This window comes from Triturus cristatus, chromosome 12 (assembly GCF_964204655.1).
Source record: "Triturus cristatus chromosome 12, aTriCri1.1, whole genome shotgun sequence".
Lineage (NCBI taxonomy): Eukaryota > Metazoa > Chordata > Amphibia > Caudata > Salamandridae > Triturus > Triturus cristatus.
The window spans coordinates 270899669-270918697 of record NC_140595.1 but is presented as its reverse complement, the minus strand read 5'-3'; the positions used below and the strand labels follow the sequence as shown (position 1 = coordinate 270918697).

General features: G+C 42.7%; 1 protein-coding gene across 2 annotated transcripts in view; it reads right to left on the bottom strand.

The window, feature by feature from the left end:
• LOC146775834 (coxsackievirus and adenovirus receptor-like) overlaps positions 1-19029 on the bottom strand; it is a 271451-nt gene that overhangs the window by 122812 nt on the left and 129610 nt on the right. For both annotated transcript variants that reach the window (XM_085638011.1, XM_085638010.1), the window contains exons 2-3: positions 9870-10036; positions 1222-1426 (exon numbers count right to left, since the gene is read on the bottom strand). In XM_085638011.1, coding sequence (XP_085494137.1) covers positions 1222-1426; positions 9870-9902 — 238 coding nt within the window. In that variant the 5' untranslated portion in view covers positions 9903-10036. The remainder of the gene's footprint in view (positions 1-1221; positions 1427-9869; positions 10037-19029) is intronic.

Sequence of the window (19029 nt, the reverse complement as noted above, 5' to 3'; positions counted from 1 at the left end):
ATAGGCCTGGCTTTTAAGTAATGTTGTATGGTCATGTGAAGCATTACAAGTAATTATAATGGGAATGGATATATATTTGTAGGGAAGCAAAGAACTGAAGCAATATATTTGTGAAACCTAAAAGCTCAGGTGGCAGTTGCCTTTTTAAGCCAGACCTAAACATCCATGCAGGTTAATGACTTTCCTCCTCCTGTCTGTGCTGCTGTCAAAGAAAAACACCATACTTTATTTAGTTACCTAAGACACTTTAATGGAATTGCAATGTCATGTGTGTGCCCCTCAATGTTCAAGATCCGGCAGCTGAATAATTAAACAAAATGATTACATCTGTGTAGAGGACAAGCATTTTTTGGCGGAAGCATAGAACTACCCAATCAAAACATGTACTCCTGACTCCCAGCATGTGGGCGGTGCCTAAGACACTCTCTACTGATACTCACATATTTATCTGGTGACAGCTGCGCTATCAAGCCAGAGCATAAAATACATAATCCTTCTTCCCCTCCTGTCTCCACCCACTGGCAAGTACTTCAAGACAGCCAATTTCAAATGACTGCATCAATCGCTCTGTAATACTGCATCCTGCCATACAGTTTTCATAACTGACTCCTCTGAAGGAGCGCTTCCCCACTTTTATACTACTGACTTCCATGGAAAGTGTATTCAATACTTTGACAGTTATCAGTGAAAATGTATTGCCCTGATATGACAGTGAAGATCCACATTAGTGTTGTCTGCCATGTAAAGGCAAAAGCATACCTTATTTGAAGAGCCTGCTTGGAAGGACTCAGTAGAAAGCAAACTCAGTATAAAGCTAAAGCAAAAAAAACATAGGGCCAGATTTAGAGTTTGGCAGATGGGATCTTCACCACAAATGTGATGGAAAGCCTGTTCGAGTATCATAATATCCTATGGCACTTGTAATACAGCAGCGGACATATTGGTCACATTAGTAAAGGAGTATACCATCCTCCAAACTCTAAATCAGGGCCTCAGTTAAAAAAAGCAATGCAACAAGCAATATAGATAGATTTTCTCGCAAGTACATAATCTTACCCGGTGCAAGTTTGGTAGCACATTATAGCACAAATATATATTTTGATAGCAAACATTATCAGAGTGGCTGTGGAATAGTTTCCCAGAGACCACAAGGAAGGACACATAAGAGCAGAGAGGCATCTACAGATTTAGCAGAGCCATCTGAGGAAAGGTTATAATTACCTTGCACGTCTATGGCCACTTTCCTGGATGCCACCCCTGGATTCTTCTTCACTTTGCACTGATAGGTCCCAGAGTCTTCTACTTCCAGGTATGCAATGGTGATGGAAGCAGTTCCTTGACTGGGGTTCGCGGCTGTGAAACTGAGCCTCTGCTGCAGACCCGGGGGAGCTTTCGAAATGATCTGATTGCCCATGTATGTCAATATCTGTTTGAAACAGAATAGAGTATAGGTTAAATACTGTGGTTACTAATTAGTTAAAATTTGTGCTGTTCGTTTTGAAAAAAAATACAATCAAATAAAAAGGCCACTGACAATCTACACAGAAAGATTATATTTTGGGTCGTGTAGTATGATGCAATATGGTTTGCCAGGATAACTTCCGAATTTGATAGTGATGAAATTCCAGTTTCTTTTTATTATCTTTATGGCCAACATTTTTTATGATTGCGCAAATGTGAACTCCTCTCATCCTGCTGCATTGTTAATGAGTGACACACCGCTTATACTCGGGGCCAAATTATGTGGCTAGGTTGAGGAAATTATGCGGAAACAAAATGGGGCGTAAGGCGGCACAGTTTGTGAAAGTTTTACTGTGTTTTTTTGTCATTTTTCACTTGTTAACACTTTTGGGGCATTAGTTACAGCTCATTAGTACCAGTTTAATACCAAAATGTAGCAATAAGCAACACGAAAGTGACCGGTCAATCTTTGTGAAGGGCCTTCCAGTGTGCAGCAACATGTGTTGTTACATTTTTTGTGACTTTTGAACGGTTTGAGCTAGAAACACTTTTTTTGTTAAAATCTGCAGATTATGCAGCAGATGGTGGATTATGCACAAAAAAAAACAGCAGCAGCATAATCCCATTATTCCAGTGGCCCTGCTTATACTGAGGTACAATAAATGTTGGGTCTGGTGTCTCAGTGGACTAATGCATCCACTGCAGGGGCCTGTGTTTGACAGGTGCAAATGCCGGCGGGTCCACTCAGCCTTTTATCCATCTAAGGTTGATAAAATGAGTATCATTGAGTTGGGTAACAACGAACATCTGTTATTCAGCGCCAAGAGACCTATGGGTGAACGTGCGCTTTACAAATACACATGTTATGTTATAAATGTCTTAAAATGACAGAAGGAACTTATAATACACTGCAGAACCAAGGGAAGTGAGGCAAGACTAGCAGCACCCTCCAGGCAGCACTGGCAGATTGTCTGCCTTCAGCACAGCACCAGTAAAGTGATACCGAGTCTCTCGATTTCACCAACAACAGGTTCAGCTTAAACTTCGAAGCTGCCAAGACCACATCGACTCCAGGGCCCACCGCTATTGACGCCTGTAACTTTCCGACCCTGTAAACGCGCGAGAGATGAAATGGAGTGGGAAGCGGAGCCGGGAAGACAACATGGCGGCGTCATAGACTCCGATCGGATGTCGGAGCCTGAGACTTGGGGGCGGCCCACGGCCAGGTGCTGTGCGTAGGCAATCTCCCCCCCCCCCCCCCATTCGAGATGCGCCCGCCAACTGGATAACGCTGAAATCACGTTCTTCCCGGATTTTACGGCCAAAGTCCAGGCCCAAAGACCGAGCTTCCAGGTGGTGAAGAAAGAGCTTCGGGACCGTGATGTGAAATACACCATACTTTTTCCGGCGAAGCTTAGAGTGGAATCAGAGGGCAAAACGTGGTTCTTCACGTCGCCGGAGGACACATGGTAGTGGCTCGAGGGGTGGCGTAGAGTTGGAGGCCAGCGCGGAGAACAGACAGAGAGAACACGAGCGCTAATGGAGAACGGTGAGGTCCAAGCGAGGGGATGGTTGGGTGTTTTTTCAAGAACTGTTTGATTTAAAAAGTAGTGCTTGCATACTGTTCCAGATTGATTCCTTAATTCACAATACTAGTAGGGGAAATGAGAGATGCCACGTCTTGCTAGTTCTGATCGGCTGGACCGTTCTATACATGTTGCTGCCTAATTTCCGCACTTGTACTGTCTTCATGTCAGATGATGGGGGATTACCTAGAATCGTCACTTTCCATCCTTACTTGGAATGTGAATGGTATGGGGGACAAAATTAAGAGGGGGATTGTCCAACAATACCTAAAACGACAGGCTCCAGATATAGTATTGTTACAGGAGACACATATGGTTGGTTACAAAAGCAAAGCGTTGACACGGTGGGGATATAAACTACTGGTACATGCTGATCATACTACGGGATCCTGGGGTACAGGGATCTTAGTTAAAAAAAAAACCTAGCTCTTATCGTAAAAAACACCTGGGCAGATCCCGGGGATAGATTCACGGTCCTAGAGGCCCAGTGGGAAGGGAGAGCGATTAATGTGATCTCACTGTACTTACCACCAGCATTGGGCAGGGAAGCACTGACAGACCTGGGCAAGATACTTACAGACCTTCCAATGAGCACCCTGATCCTAGGAGGAGACTATAATATGACCATGGATGACAGCCTAGATAGACACCTCCAGAGGTTAGGAGCCCGTCCAAATATGCACATGACTGAATTTACCACGGCCCTGGGTCTGACAGATATATGGCGTACGCGGAAACCGAGCGACATAAAATACACTTATTTTTCGAATGCACATAAAAGCTCATCCCGCATCGATTATTTCTGAACACACGTAGCCTCCATCGGGAATTTTCAGAACCCCCGGGTGCTGCCGAGAGGTATCTCTGACCACTCCCCCATTAGAGTCAAACTCAACCACTGGGAAAGACGCCGCGGTCGACTATTATTATTAGTCCATGGCTGTTTAGAATTCCTGACATTAAAAAAGAACTGTACACGCAAACTACGAACTACTTCAAGGACAATGTAGGATCGGTTACGTCGGCACAAATATTATGGAAAGCCTTCAAGGTAGTCCTAAAGGGCCAAGCCCTGTCCGTAAAGACGGGATATATCCATAATAAAAATCGTCAGCTAGTCCAATTGGAAGCTGAGCTTCAACAACTAGAGTCAGACAATACCACCACACCCTCAGAAGACAAACTACACCGTCTCACCCTCAAGCAGGCCGAGTATAAGATCAAGGCGAGGGAGCATATGATGGCCAAGAACTTAAACTACAGCACAGACTATATGAGCTAGGGGATAGGGCCGGTAAGACACTGACCTGGCTGGAAAGAAGAGGTCAGGGGGATAGGTGGGTCCCGTGTTTGACCTTGACTGATGGTAGAGTTATAACGCACCCAAAGGAAATAGCGGATGCCTTCGCGGAACATTTAGAGCAGATATACTCTCCTTCAACTACATATGACGCAGAAGACTCCCGCCAACTTCTCTCTGACAGTAACATATCAACCCTCTCTGAAACTGATAAAGAGACCCTAGATAGTGACCTCACGGATGCTGAGATTCTAAAGGCTATAAGCCAAATTAATTCTAGTAAGGCGATGGGGCCTAACGGAACTCCCATCAAATTCTAAAATGTCACCGCTTACCAGGTAGCCCCGCATCTGTGGGCCATGTATAATGAAAGTTATGAATGAGGGATATTGCCTAGTGATTCGCAAACCAGGAAAACCTGTTGATAAATGTGGCTCCTATCGGCCGAACTCATTAATAAACGTAGAGGCCAAGATTCTAGTGAACGTTCTCTCCACCAGGCTGATAGCGGTTATCTCATCCTTGGTTCACCCAGACCAATCTGGCTTTATGCCGGGGAGGAATAAGGCGCTCAATATTCGCCGCCTGGATAATGTGCTCTCATGTCGTGAATATCTAGCGGAGGACGCAGTAGTGCTCTCTTTAGATGCCTCCATGGCGCTTGATTCTATAGAGTGGCCATACTTATTTGAAGTTCTAGCAAAAATGGGATTTGGCCCGAAATACATGGGGTGGGTGAAACTCTTATACACTGATATAAAGGGTCAAGTGAGAGTTAATAACCATACCTCACGGGTGTTCACATTGCGGAGGGGAACCCGTCAAGGCTGCCCTCTTTCCCCACTGATATTCTCTCTTATGCTGGAACCGTTGGCTGCCTGGATCCGTAGAGATGTTGGGGTGCGAGGTCTGAAGTGGGTGGAGGGTCAGGAAGATCGTATATCCCTATATGCGGATGACATTTTATTATATTTAGCCTCCCCATATAAATCCATATGTGGCGTCCTGAATATCTTTACGAATTTTGGGAAATATTCAGGCTACCAGATCAATTGGAGTAAATCGGTGCTGTTTGTACTTCGAGGCCCGATTTCCCCGTCTTCCGTTGAACTGCAGGGTGGAGGTGGCAGCAGACGGCTTCCGATATTTAGGTATATTCGCAACGTCAGACTCAACTCTCTTCTATAACCGTAACCTGCCCACCCCCCCCCCCGTTAGCTCGGTTGAGGACAGATGTTAAACATTGGAGATCCCTACCATTATCGCTGGTAAACCGTGTGGCCTTGTTTAAGATGCTGGCCCTTCCCCGCTTCTTATACATTCTTCAGAACTGCCCCTACGGAGCCCCAGAGGCCTATTTCAAGGTGGTGGAAGGTGAGGTTCGCACTTTGCTCTGGGACAGCAAGGCTCCCCGCATTGCTACTAAAAAACGTATGAAAGGTTGGTATGATGGGGGAATCGCCCTCCCAGATCTTCGACTTTATTACTGGGCCTCACAATTGGTTGTGGTGAACCACTGGATGTATCGTTCCCCTGACGACCCCACGTACTTATTAGACAAATATCAGACGGGAAGATCTGGCTACTTAGGAGCACTATACTTGAAGGTCAAGAGAGGGCGGAATTTTGGGCCCTTCTCCCACACGGCAGCGATTTGGCATCAGACGAACTCCCGATTGGGTTGGTCTAATGTCCTCACAAAGGAGACAACGCTGTGGTATGCCCAGGGGTTGGGTTCCCTCTGCTATCAACCTGGCTTCGACAGATGGGATACAATTGGGATCTCAACAGTTGGAGATCTAATTAAAAAGGGGTCGATCCTTAGATTTGAGTAACTTCAGGGACAATACCAAATGGCACAGGGAGAACTGTTTAGATACTTACAAATTCGGGCATGAACTCAACACAGCCTTCCCAGATCCTACGAATATACCAGAGTTAACGCCGTTGGAAGATCGACTTCTTGATGGGCCACTACACCCAAAAGCAATCCCATTAACTTATAAAGAGCTATGTAACAACTTACAAAACACATTTCACAAACTCAAGGAACGATGGCAGGAAGACCAAGGACCAATCAACGACGAGGACGGGCAGACGGCTCTAATGTCCCCCAAAGAAGCAGCGATTACCCTCTGCTTCTGACTGATACAACTTAAGTTCCTTCACAGGTCATACCTCACGGGAGTGATCTTGGCGAAGATAGGTGCCAGAACGGATGCACTTTGTCTTAGAGGTTGCGGCCAAACGGCTACCTTTTACCATACGATCTGGGAGTGCCCGGCGCTTCTACGACTATGGGAGGGGGCTACGACTCATATCCAGTCAGCGTTAGGGAAAGAAATGAGTCTCACACCAGGACTGGGTCTACTTAACATCTGGGAGGCCACGGACCTTACAGATATAGAACAACAATTGGCTACACCCTTGTCAAATGGAAAATTGCCAGGGGATGGGGGCAGCAAACCCACCGAGTATCCGGGCATGGATAAGAGAACTTGACAAATGTATGGTCGCAGAAAAGGAAGTATTTACGACACATGGGTGCCCTAAGAAGTGGGATAAGAAATGGGGCAAATGGAATGACTACAGGGGAGGGATCTGTGTTTCCCCATCGGTAGAATTAGAACTGAGACGTGATAGAGTTCTGGGTGTTGTTTCTATGTCTATTTTTCCTCCTCAATACTGTAGTGTTGTACTATACAATGTTGAAGCGATGAATAAGTATGTATGCATAACTACTGCTGAACCTAATAAAAAGTTTTTTTTTAAAAATAATGAAGCATGATTTAAAAAAATCCAAAAAACACATTCATGGAAGGCTACCTTGGAATGGCTTTTCCCATAATGAAAAGCAAAAAGAATTCCGAGATGATCAGTCACATGTCGGCTTTAGTAAGCATCGTAGTTATTACACTGGTGGCTATTTTTCTTTTGTTTATATTCTATTATCATTCTACCTTTCCAAGAAGGATGAAGGCCATTTATAAAAGATAAACTAATAATAAACTATAAATTCTGCCAGATCAAATTAAGCACTGGCTAAGCCAAATAGCTCTGTGTCTGAGTATTACAGGCAAGTTCAATGGCTAATATTTTTTGAGATGGACATTACAGAGACCCAGCAACCAGAAAGAAGAGAGCAGCACTAAATTATGGGACTAGACACACAACACATCTGTTTGGTTTAAAAAACAGAAAGAAAAATCCAACAAGACTGACAGTTAGTACAAGAAAATGCAATACGTAACATGCAATATTATGAATTCAGTTGTTAAGATCTATGATCCAGAGAAAAAGGCAGGAACTGAAAAAAATCAACATTGATTTTAGTGCTTTGCAAGTGATTCACTTAAAAAGAACAGGTATGATCTGTACAAGACAAATGTGCAAGACCTATTTCTTATATTGTTTTTTAACACATTCTAAGTGACTCAAGAAGACAATCATTTCGTTCACAGTGTTTACTAAGAGAAAATATGGCAATTGTACCTGTTCTCTAGGTTTTTTATATTGTACTAATTTGGCTAATATTTGTTCTCATTTACACACTGTTTTAAAAAGTGCGTATATGATACTTTCTCCTTCTCTGAATAGAAAAGGTATGTCAGCTTATTTACAAATTTCTTAATAAAGTTCAATAAGCTTTGAGAGATGCACACCATGAATGTGAAATCTTCCTATGGTGAAGTATATGGAATAGTAAAAAAGTAACTAAAACAAATTAGTAAAAATATTTTTATGTTAAATATTAATGTAAATTAGTGTTAGATATTTATTTTAAATTTATAACAACATTTAGAAAATGCTACATCACTCAACTTAATTTTGAATTAAATATTTATTTAATTTAAATGTATTAAATTACATTAAAATTATTTTTCGGAAGTTTAAATTATAAAATAAATTCCCACTCACCATAAAAACTGTTTTTATACTGTATTATGCATTAATAATTATTAAATATGATGTGTATAACTAATTAAAAGTAATTTAATTATCTTTTTTAAAAGCTGGTACCTTAATATACACATTCTAAGAAGGTTGTTAAATATTTTTTAAATAATAAATATGTTTGATTTTTTAACATTAAATTATGTTTATTTGGATTTTTAAATATTTTAATTAATTTAATTTGCCATTACTTTCTATAGGATTTTATTTTAAGTTCCTATCGCCATTATTTTCCATTAGAGGGTGTTTGCAGTACCAGTGATTGGCCATGTGTGGTGCTGGACTTACTCCAGCTCTAAGTAATTTACTATTGTTTTGGATCCATTTTTGGTTGTAGTAACTTTAGAAGTGCAGTTTGTGAATAGCTTACTTCTTTTTGGGTGGATGCATTTCCCTTCCTAAACCCCTTGTACCACTCCCGAAACCCCTCCTTACTCCTTCCTAAACCCCTCCCATTTAGTTATAAGTATGCCCCTTTTTCCAACCACTGATGTGGTTCCTCTCCCGTATACTACTAAGGGCCTCATTGCGATGTCGGTCGGAAATCATTCTGACTGACTCTGTCTCGGATTGGTTTCTGACCGAATCGGAACCATGGAGTCTGACCGATGTTTCCGAACACCTTTCGGTCAGATTCCCATTGACTTCAATGGGAGCCTGTGTTTTGACTGACAATACAGGTTTCCATTGAAAAATGGGGTGGTTGCAGAAAATCGTGCACCCTGTGGCGGGCACCCCTTGGTGCCTGTCACACCCTGCATGGTTGGAAAGAGGGTACTCATGAGTAGCCCCACAGGCCTCAACTGGAGGCCTCCAGGTGAAGAGGGGGCTACTATGAGCCCCCAGAGTCAGAGTCCGGCAGCCAATCTGTGTCGAACAGACCAATTCGGAAAGGCTGACTGAATCCAAAATGGTAATCGCTCAGTTGGAAACGCGGTCCATAGAGACGCACAAGTTGGCTCCGACCGACTCGGTGTCTTTGAATGCCATTTGGACGTGAGTCGGACAGTCCGAACGGTTTCCAACCATTGTAATCACTCGGAATTGTTTCCCAGTTGGTCGGAAACCGGGCGGTCGACACGGATTCGGACGAACCAAATGCTGTTCGGAGCCTTTCCTACAGATATCGTAATCACCCCTAAATAGTAACCTACAATTGTGAGGATATTTTCTTATAAAAGGTAGGGGTAGTGGAGGAGATTTACTCTTGTATGTTTGTGAATAGAATTTTGTAGTACTTTAGTAGTAGTTACTGAAGTACTACTAAACGTACTGCAAAATAAGGTTAATGAGTAGCCCCCACAATTCTCGTGTAGGCTCTATAGAATGTTCCCCTACAAATCCTTCTGGAGATGCTCCGACTCACTCATTCATGCTCACGCTCAACATTCACTCAGTGCAGTAGAAAGCTAGTACCAACACATTTTTCTAGAGCTGTTTCAAATTACCAGGGCAGCGTTGATTGAAGTGACTGCTGTGGGTTTTTTTTAGCTTCCCCTTTCTATCCACTTAATCCATTCCTTCCCGTAGGTTCTGCACTCACAAGAAAGTGAAACAAGAGTACTCACCACAGTGTCGAGGCCAGAGGGGTCAGGGTTCATGAGAAACCACTCAATGTCAAGGTTGCCAGTTTCTGCAGCATCCAGTACATATGTGCACGGTATAGTTGTTGTGCCCCCTTTAACTTTGAAAAGAGATTCTGAACTGAGCTCATTGATGGTCACAGCTGTAACAACTAGTGAAAAGTAAAAATAAAGTTAATATCTATTATTTAGTTTTTCTAACTTAATAACAGCAAACTCTGTAACAATATTGCATTCATATTGAACAATAGTAACACATTGACACATAAAAGGCATCAAGTCAATGCCATAGGGAAATCAGATTACCAAGAGCTTATAAAGTGCAGCATCATCATCTATAAATCACTTTCTTGCTATTATTCACAATGAAGGAATTTTAAATTCGGTTTCACACAACAAGAATTCTCACTAAAAGTCCTTATACGGTTAAATTAGAAATTCAAATGCACATAACTATATTTTTCATCATTAACATTCTATGAAGAGTTCGGTTGCACAAGCACCTGAGACTAATACCATTGTATTAAAGAAGAAACGGGTATTTAAAAATCTATATCCAAAACACAATAAAAAACAGACATCAATCAAAATGGCAACTGCTTTCATTAGAATATCATATTTCCAGAAATAATTTAAATTTTACAAGTTCTCATTAAAATATTCAACCAGGTACCACAATTATCATAGATTTTTGGAAAATGTCCATTAGCTTTAAAAAAAAAGTCAGATTCTAGAATAAAATATTCAATTAGTCGAGCCTAAAGAATCTACAATCTAGGTAAGGGTGTGTTGGCCTCAACGTTAGCCATACATACATATGAAACATGAATAGTGCCAAATGTTAACCTTGACATTTTAATGGTATTGTCGGCAGTCTTCCTAACATCACAGTTGTGGCAATCAATTTAATTTCCGCCCAGGATGGTTAATTTCGCATTTGTTTCGAATATCCATCCAGTGGAGGCCTCATAAAGTGCAAACAGTAGACACATTATTGGCTTCACTTTATGGACTTGGAGGGCTTATGCAGCATTTCCCTAAAAACAACTTAGGTGACATATAATGAAAATCATATGAGTGCCCAATAGACTCCACCAATAACCCACACTCACTTGAAAATCATCAAAGCCAGATCACAACAGTAACTTATGTAAAGATTACGTTCAATGAAAATTCTAGAAGGGGAAAGTCCATTGTAGCTAAGGGTCTTATTTAGAGCTTGGTGTAAACTGAAAATCCTATAATTTCTGGAGGTCATTCTAAACACAAAGTAGAACCCTTTGGCTGAATGTCCTCTCAACAGGAATTGCATTGTGGAGGAATTTCAGTTGGTGAATTCTATTCTGCATTTAGAGTTACTTCCGGAAACTGGAGGATTTTCTGTTCCCTTAAAATTCGAAATGACCATGTGTGTCGAGATCGCTGATCTGCAAATATTTTAAAACCTGGAGTTGGAATTGACAATTTTTTCTGATGATCTTTACCTAAGGATTGTATGTTCCACCTATTGCTAAGATTTAATGTCAGTGTTTTTCATGCCATATTTGTTTTTAACTTATTTTATTGACATTTTGGCATTTTCAAATACATTCAACAGCTTATAAGGCATTCTGCACAATTCGAATATAGAAGGCAATTTACCATACCACCTCACAGTGCAGCTCTATTAACGATAGAGCAGCTTTGACATAGTCATCATTTGAGAGCTGTTATCTAGGATGTATGAACGGGTGGGCCTAAATGATGAGGAAATATACAATTTTCTGATCCGCAAAAAGACAAAACTGTAACTACAATAGGTGTAGCAGGCCCGCATCCACTACATGTATCAGGAGGAACAGTAAGACAACTGGGCATAGATAAGTGTATTACCCAGGCTGCCAGTTTGAGCTAGGGTATCCCCTTGTGGGTTGCTTTTGGCTGCCGGGGCTGCTATTCAACAGGGGAACCGCAAGTAAGGTGAGCTAAGGGGGGCTGCACCATAATGCAGGCCATTGTGCAACTCCGCAAGACAAGTATCCCAGCTATCGTAGTTCATGCCAACTGTTACTTGCAGAGTGCTAGAAACTTTATAATTTGACATATCTGAATGTACTTTATGCATCCTCAAAAGCAATTTCTATACAACTCACTTAAAACACCAATAATTCATATTCTGAAGAGAAATAGGGCTTTCAGGAGATTCACAATCAAATCAAATGCAAAAAAAACCAAAGGCACCTCATTTTATCAACCTATTTAACGTATAGTAAATGAAGGCCTAAATCCAAAGTCAACTCCCTGAGGTAGGGGAGCTTTAAGAACCATAATACCGGATGAGGCTTATGATACCCCATAGAAGGCTGCCTATAGCTGACTTTTAGAGTATAAGAAATCTAAGCTGGAATAAACAGTGGTAATAAACCTAAGAGGTATATGCATTTGGATACCAAAATCATCCAAACTATGTTGAATCTCTTCATGAGGAAGATGGAAAAATAATCTCTTCTCCTCATAAAATCTATGCATTTTAACAGTGGTTAATTATATGGTTTGTCTGCTTCATCTACATTAATTCTAATTTGTACTCCCACATATTCCACATGTGGAGTTCATTGATCTGTCAGTTTAGTCGTCAGTATTACAATTTGAATGTTACCTTGATTAACAGAATCATATGAGAACATCCCAGACCTATATTGTTAGTTTAAAACGAACGACATATAAAATTGCATCAATGTAATGGAAGGGATATCCTTGGGCTCATACGACGACAGTCTCCTGAGAGTTGAACTCTAGCCGTTGGCTAATGCCCTTTTCCAATAAGCTTCCTTAATTTGGGCTTTAGCCAGAGATGGAATGTGAACTGGGTCAAAATAAGCAATTAGGCCCAAATTGCTAAAATCACAGTGAACATATCCTAACCAGGGAATCTTCTCCGAGTTATATGTGGACAAACAATCTTATAAAATGTGTCTGGAGAATTCTAGTTCCGCTGTACACCATAATTTAACCCATAGTCATAAAGGACTGAGACGTATGCAATCTTCTAGATAATTCAGACCCACTTCCGATTGACAAAAAAAGACCCTTGGGGGACCATCAAAAGCCTCCTAAGAAAAGCTTTCACAACAAGTTGGAGCTTTGAGCAATCAGTATGGCCCCATACTCCTCAGCCCCACAATTAGCAAATGAAATGCATTTGGTTCTGTATAGCCTTGTCATTTCCCTAGCGGGCTTCTGGCCGAGCTTAATTGCAAAGTGAAAAAGAGCTTCTACCGCCCTGTTAACTTGCTGCACCCTTAGAGATGGTGTTAAAGAGGATCCCCAGACAGCAAAAACGTGTAACTTTAACAACCGGAATTCCATGCAAATAAAAGGTTTTTGTTAATATCGGGCCGCAAACCAATACAAGGGGCTTCCTTATGATGGCAGTCAGACTTTTGTCTGACCGCCATCATATCGGGAATGGGACCGCCCGACTTGCTGTTGGCGGTCCCGCCATGGGAATTACAATGCGACCACTTTCAAGGCAGTCGCAAAGAGTATTTTTTGTATTGTGGCATATGCTGCAGGCTGCGATTTACGGTGTCACAAGCACACAACAGGACCATGAAGGCCAGATGTAATAAGCACTTCATTGACTTTGTGTACTTGCTGAAAACTAGCCCTAAATTCAGACACTGCTCAACTGTTCCTCGACCTTCTCTGAACCCATATCGGATCCATGAAAGCATGTTGTTTTCGCTAGCCCACATTCCCAATCGAGCTAAGAGCATCCGCCCCAGGACCTTGGCTGTTGCAAAAAGAACAATTGATGGACAGAATGCTCATCAATGTCAAGCATTCACCCCAGTACAGAGATATGGGCCTAAATCCATCGTTGTTTTGCTCCCCATGTCATTGCAGTTTAAACCCAGCAATATGCAAATCAGTCTTGACCCTGCTCCCAATGGGAACAATCCAGCCCGGACTGCCAGGCCAGGTCCTCCCTGGAACGGAAGCAAGCATCCTGAGACCAATTTCAGGGTTTCACCCTCATCATCCAGGCTAGCTTGACTCCAGTGACATTGAGAGCATGAGACCCATGTCTGGGCATACCCGTTCCACTCGGGTGACAAATACAAAAAGAACAATTGATGGACAGAGTGCTGATCAATGTCAAACATCAACCCATGGCAGAGAATATGGTCCTAAATCCATTGGTTTTTTTGCTCCCCATGCCTTTCCAGTTTACACCCAGCGATATGTTAATCAGTCTTGACCCTGCTACCAAGGGGAACAGTCCAACCCTAACTGCCAGGCCAGGTCCTCCCTGGACCGGAAGAAAGCATCCTGAGACTAGTTCCGGGGTTTCACCCCTCATCAGCTAGGCTAGCTTGACTCCAGTGGCACAGCGAAAAAGGTACCTTGGTGCTTGTTTCCGGTCCAGGGATGGCACAGCTTTGCAGATCGGGCTGGACTGTTAATATGAGAAACAGGGTCAAGACTGATTTGCATATAGCTGGGTCCAAACTGGTGTGCCGTAGTGAGCAAAAAATCAATTGATTCCTAGATCTCTTGACTGGGGGTTTGATTAATTCAGCATTCCGTCCATCATTTGTTGCTACAGCACTTTTCACCCTAAGTAGGATGGGTATGCCCAGACGTTGGTGCCTTGCTCACTGTGCCACTGGATTTAAGCTAGACTGGCTGATATGGGGTTTGACCCTAAAACCGGTCCCAGGATGCTTGTTTCCGGTCCAGGGGGGATCTGGCTTGGCAGAGTGGGCTGTATTGTTCCCATGAGGAACAGGGTCAAGACTGATTTGCACATGGCTGGGTCCAAACCGGGGTGGAGTAGTGAGCAAAAGAACGAGGGATTTCATCCAGGTCTCTTGACTGGGCGTGAATGTTTGATTCATTCAGCATTTTGTCCATCATTTGTTACCGTACCACAGGGCCTTGGCTGTGGCATCCTTCAAGGAAATCAGTCTGTAACACTCCAGGTAATGTCTGTCTCTTTTTTCAAAAATAGGGACCACAATGCCTCTTTCCATGAAGTGGGGAGAGGGCCAAGAACAGCGGCCCTTAAGATGTTAGTGAGAATTGAAACCCCAAAGACCAAGATTGTTTTTAAAGATATCAAGCGGGACTCCATCCGGGCCTTGTGCTTTCCTGCAACTGCCCTGGACAATCGCTGACTCCACCTCCTTAACCGTGATTGATTGACTAAATTGGGAGGCCTTTTCCATAACCCTAGGTGTAAGCACATCCCCTTCCTCAGTATCAATTTCTTTATATAGGGTTTGAAAATGCATGAGAAGTGTGTAGCCCACGCTGTTCCTGCAATCAAACAAATCCATTTTAGTTTCATGTCCCTCAGTGAACAGTGGGCGGTTGACAACTTCCCAAAACTTCTGTGAATTCCTAAGCTACCTGTAAATCAGACCACACGTTATTTCTAAGCTCACTCTTCCTAATTTAAAGTGTGGCCTTCTAATTGTTCCTAGCTGCGCTAACCATGACCCTGTTTCTTGGAACAAAGTGGAGAGCTTATCTTAGCTGTTTATGTGCTTGGCTACATACACTATCGAACCAGCGAAAAGGTTGGGAAAGAATGAGTGGGGCGTTTAGCTGTTAACTCAGATGATACAACTTGACACAATGTCTCAAAATCTCTAATAAGGGCAGTAGGAATAGTCTCAGATGACAAACAACTAAATATTAAACTGAGGTTTTCCCTGACTATTTTGGGTTGCACAATCTCTCCCCTGCATTTCCCTGTATTGCATATTTAACTTGATTATAATTACTAGAAATGAACATAAAATCAATTATACTTGATTTGGTGCCCCCCAAAAAGGTAGGATAAGGTAAGGGGTTATCTTTCATGCATTCAAACATAAAAACTAATTTGGTGGAGGTGATATTGTTATTTAGAGTATCCTAATACTGTGAGTGTCTAAAATGGGTTACTGTCTGACCATCTTCATTTTCCAGACCACACACCTTTGTGTTACTAAAATCACATAATGAGTAGTAAAAATCCCCTGCCCACAGGATGTACATGGAGTAGCTGGGAGTGTTTCTTATCACAATTTCCTCAATTAAATTATCAACAACCTGGGAGTTTCCATGGTCAAGACATTATGGCAAAAGTTAACCACCATGATATCCACTGTACCTAGCCCAGTTATCAACAATAGTTGGAACCAGGGGGAGGAATTTAGGGGCTTAACTTTCACCTTGCTACAATTTTGAAAACTCAATGTGGCCAAGTCTCCCCTGGGCTCTCCAGAAGTAGCGGGTATGGCAGTATTGCAATAAAAGCGATACCCATTTATATGGAAATCTGCTACAGGCCATGTCTCGTGAAAGCAAATCAGCTCATACCCTAAAACAAAACCCAACCAATCCTCATTTCCAAGTTGGGTATCTGTCCCTGCAATGCTCATAGACAGTACGTTAAGGGGAAAGTCAGTACCATGAAGCAGAGAAACGACTACCCCATAGTTCCTAAAGCCTGTGGACCTTCAGTGGTCATTGTGGGGACCAGAACTTCACTCCTGACAAGCTCACCCGGTAATAAACCCCTATTAAGTCAATCAACGTTTTCTGAATCATTAAGAGCAGAAAACATATTAGCATAAGGGACACTGCTGGAAATGCTTGAATACTAGACAGGAGTATCACAGGACGGGGCCAAGGGTCTATAGAGATATCCAAGTGTAAGAGTGACGTTAGTTTCAGTAAAACTCTTGACTTCCTTATTGTTCAGTATGTCTTGTACGCAGACATATCTACGGAAATTTACCACAATAAAATCACATGTGATATTTTTCTTAGAATGGCCAAGCCAGCCCTCCCTCCTCACCATTAGGATCTCATTTTGGCCCCAGGCAATAAAATGTCTGTGCTTGTTTAACCAATGTACAGCCTTGTTCCGTGGCTGGTTCCATGACTCCTGTTGGCCGTATCTTAAAGGTGGCACAGAATAAAAACATAGGGGCTGGATGTACAAGGGAGGCTCAAGATATCCTGGAAGGGGCCAGCAGCAGGAATATGTGTATCACAAGGAATTCGTCAATAGATGATATAGTGGGACGTGACTGGGAAGGTTGTCAACAAATGGAGGGATTTATTGTCGCATTTTCTAAGGTCCCTCGCTTAGTATGTTGAGGGGGACCCTGGATGCCCCTAACAGATTTCAATGGTGTTTTGGGCCCCATCTTCTGAACTGTTATGATGGGATCCTATATGGGGGGCCGCCTAGATATCAAAGAGCCATTATGCTTTTATTTATTTATAGAGCGCATGGCTACCTCCCATGGAGGTGTCCCTGCTCTAAGGTAGCTGATTCACACTGAGGCACATAGGAAGGACTAAGTGCGGTTAAAGAGCCCTTTTCCCTGATATGCTGAGTAGTAGATTGATTGATAACACTAGCCACAAGACCCTAAAGTCGGCCTAATAGATCAGTCAATGGTTTTAATTTGTCCACACGAATACTTTCGAACTGGGCATATAGTGCTGCAAGTGGAAAAGAGTCAAGTGACGGGAGCCCACCCGTCCGGCATGAGGAGGACTGTGCTGGAATTGGGGGATGTTTGTGTAGTGCTTCATCCATGCCAGTAGTTGATTACTGCCACTCTTAATAGAGCGTGGCTGTTTCCGCTTTATAGATCCATTCTTCCCTGCTTGCCTTTCACGTTTCACTAATACACCGCTGCACGATTTGGCAGGCGTGCAGCGTTTGGCGATACATGGTTTTGAAATATAACTTCGAAATCCCCACACTCATTCCGTCGGGGAAGGACGAGCCACACCAATTGCTCAGGTAGGTCTAATTTTAATCCGATGGCAACAAAAGACGCGTTTCGGCCGTCAAGCCTATATATATATATATATATATAGGTTCTACTTACCTGATTTATACTTACAATTTTGTTGCAAAGGCATGCGTGGAAGAACCATATGCGTGCTAAAGATGTGTGTGGCAATCCATGGTGAGGGATGTGTGGTAAAGGCATGAAGGCATATGTTGTAACGACATACACGATCTGTGAAAGTATGGAGGGCCACGTGCGAGGGACAGCAGACCTCCACCCCTGAATTTCTATTTCTAAACGGGAAATATTTTTGTTGTATTTGCAGCCTATTAAAGGTACTGGTGCTGCTTAAAAACATGTTTTCCATTTGGAAAAAAAACTGCGGTGCAGCTGGTGGGAGCTGACAGTTGTCCTCAGGCTGCCTAGGCATGGCATGGTCCCCAAGCGGGAAGTTGGCCCACTTTGACGACTTCCCCTTTGTGAATCAGTTACCACTGCATCTAATTACAATCTAAAATGAGAGTATTTTCACTCACTGTTTTGCTGTCACAAAGTCATATTTTTCGCAAGCGACAATGAGGCACTTACAGTAAGTTCACCTCAGTGTTTCACATTCCAAGAGCCATACCTGGACTGTTCCCACAGTGACTTCAGTGTTTAGACAGCACTATGGAGGTATAGGCGTCTCTGTTGTCTTTTTTATGAAACTGAATGATGGGAGTGGCTGTCACATGGGTTGGGTGAGACATAACTATCCACCCCCGCAGTGAACTTGATTTGTTCATGAAACCTCAACAAAATATGCATTTGAATACCAGACTGTGGTTTAATAGTGAAGGAATCAACCTATGGCGATTGTCTTATGGGTGACACCCTACTGTAATGAGTGCTGCTAGAATGTGGTAAACAGTTTTGTTCACCATCTGAAATGTTTTTAGGCTGTGAACTGAGAGGTTATCACCTGATTAAAATTAGCATTAATTCTTTCCTTCGTTCAATGGGTTGTTTGGGGTGTGGGAGTGGGAGACTGATTCATATCACTTGTGCCAAGTTAACAAATGATTTAATTCTAGCCCCCTTCTGGGTTTGAGAATTTCTGGGACCTGGTGTCTGTTGCACTGGACAGGTACTTATTTTTTCAGTTTCAAGTGGGCAGCCTACCGCTGAGAGCATTCACTTCCAACTGGGCCAGAGGGGGAGCTGCTGCACAGCTGGTTTGCAATCCTCTGGAGGAGAGTCTGCTGCACATTTTCTTTGTGTACCCATCCTATGTCTCCCCCCGCAGAACCTGATTAGCTCCGATATGCAGGCTGTTAGGTGTACGCAGCCATTCTGTTGCCCTTCGCATACTTAGG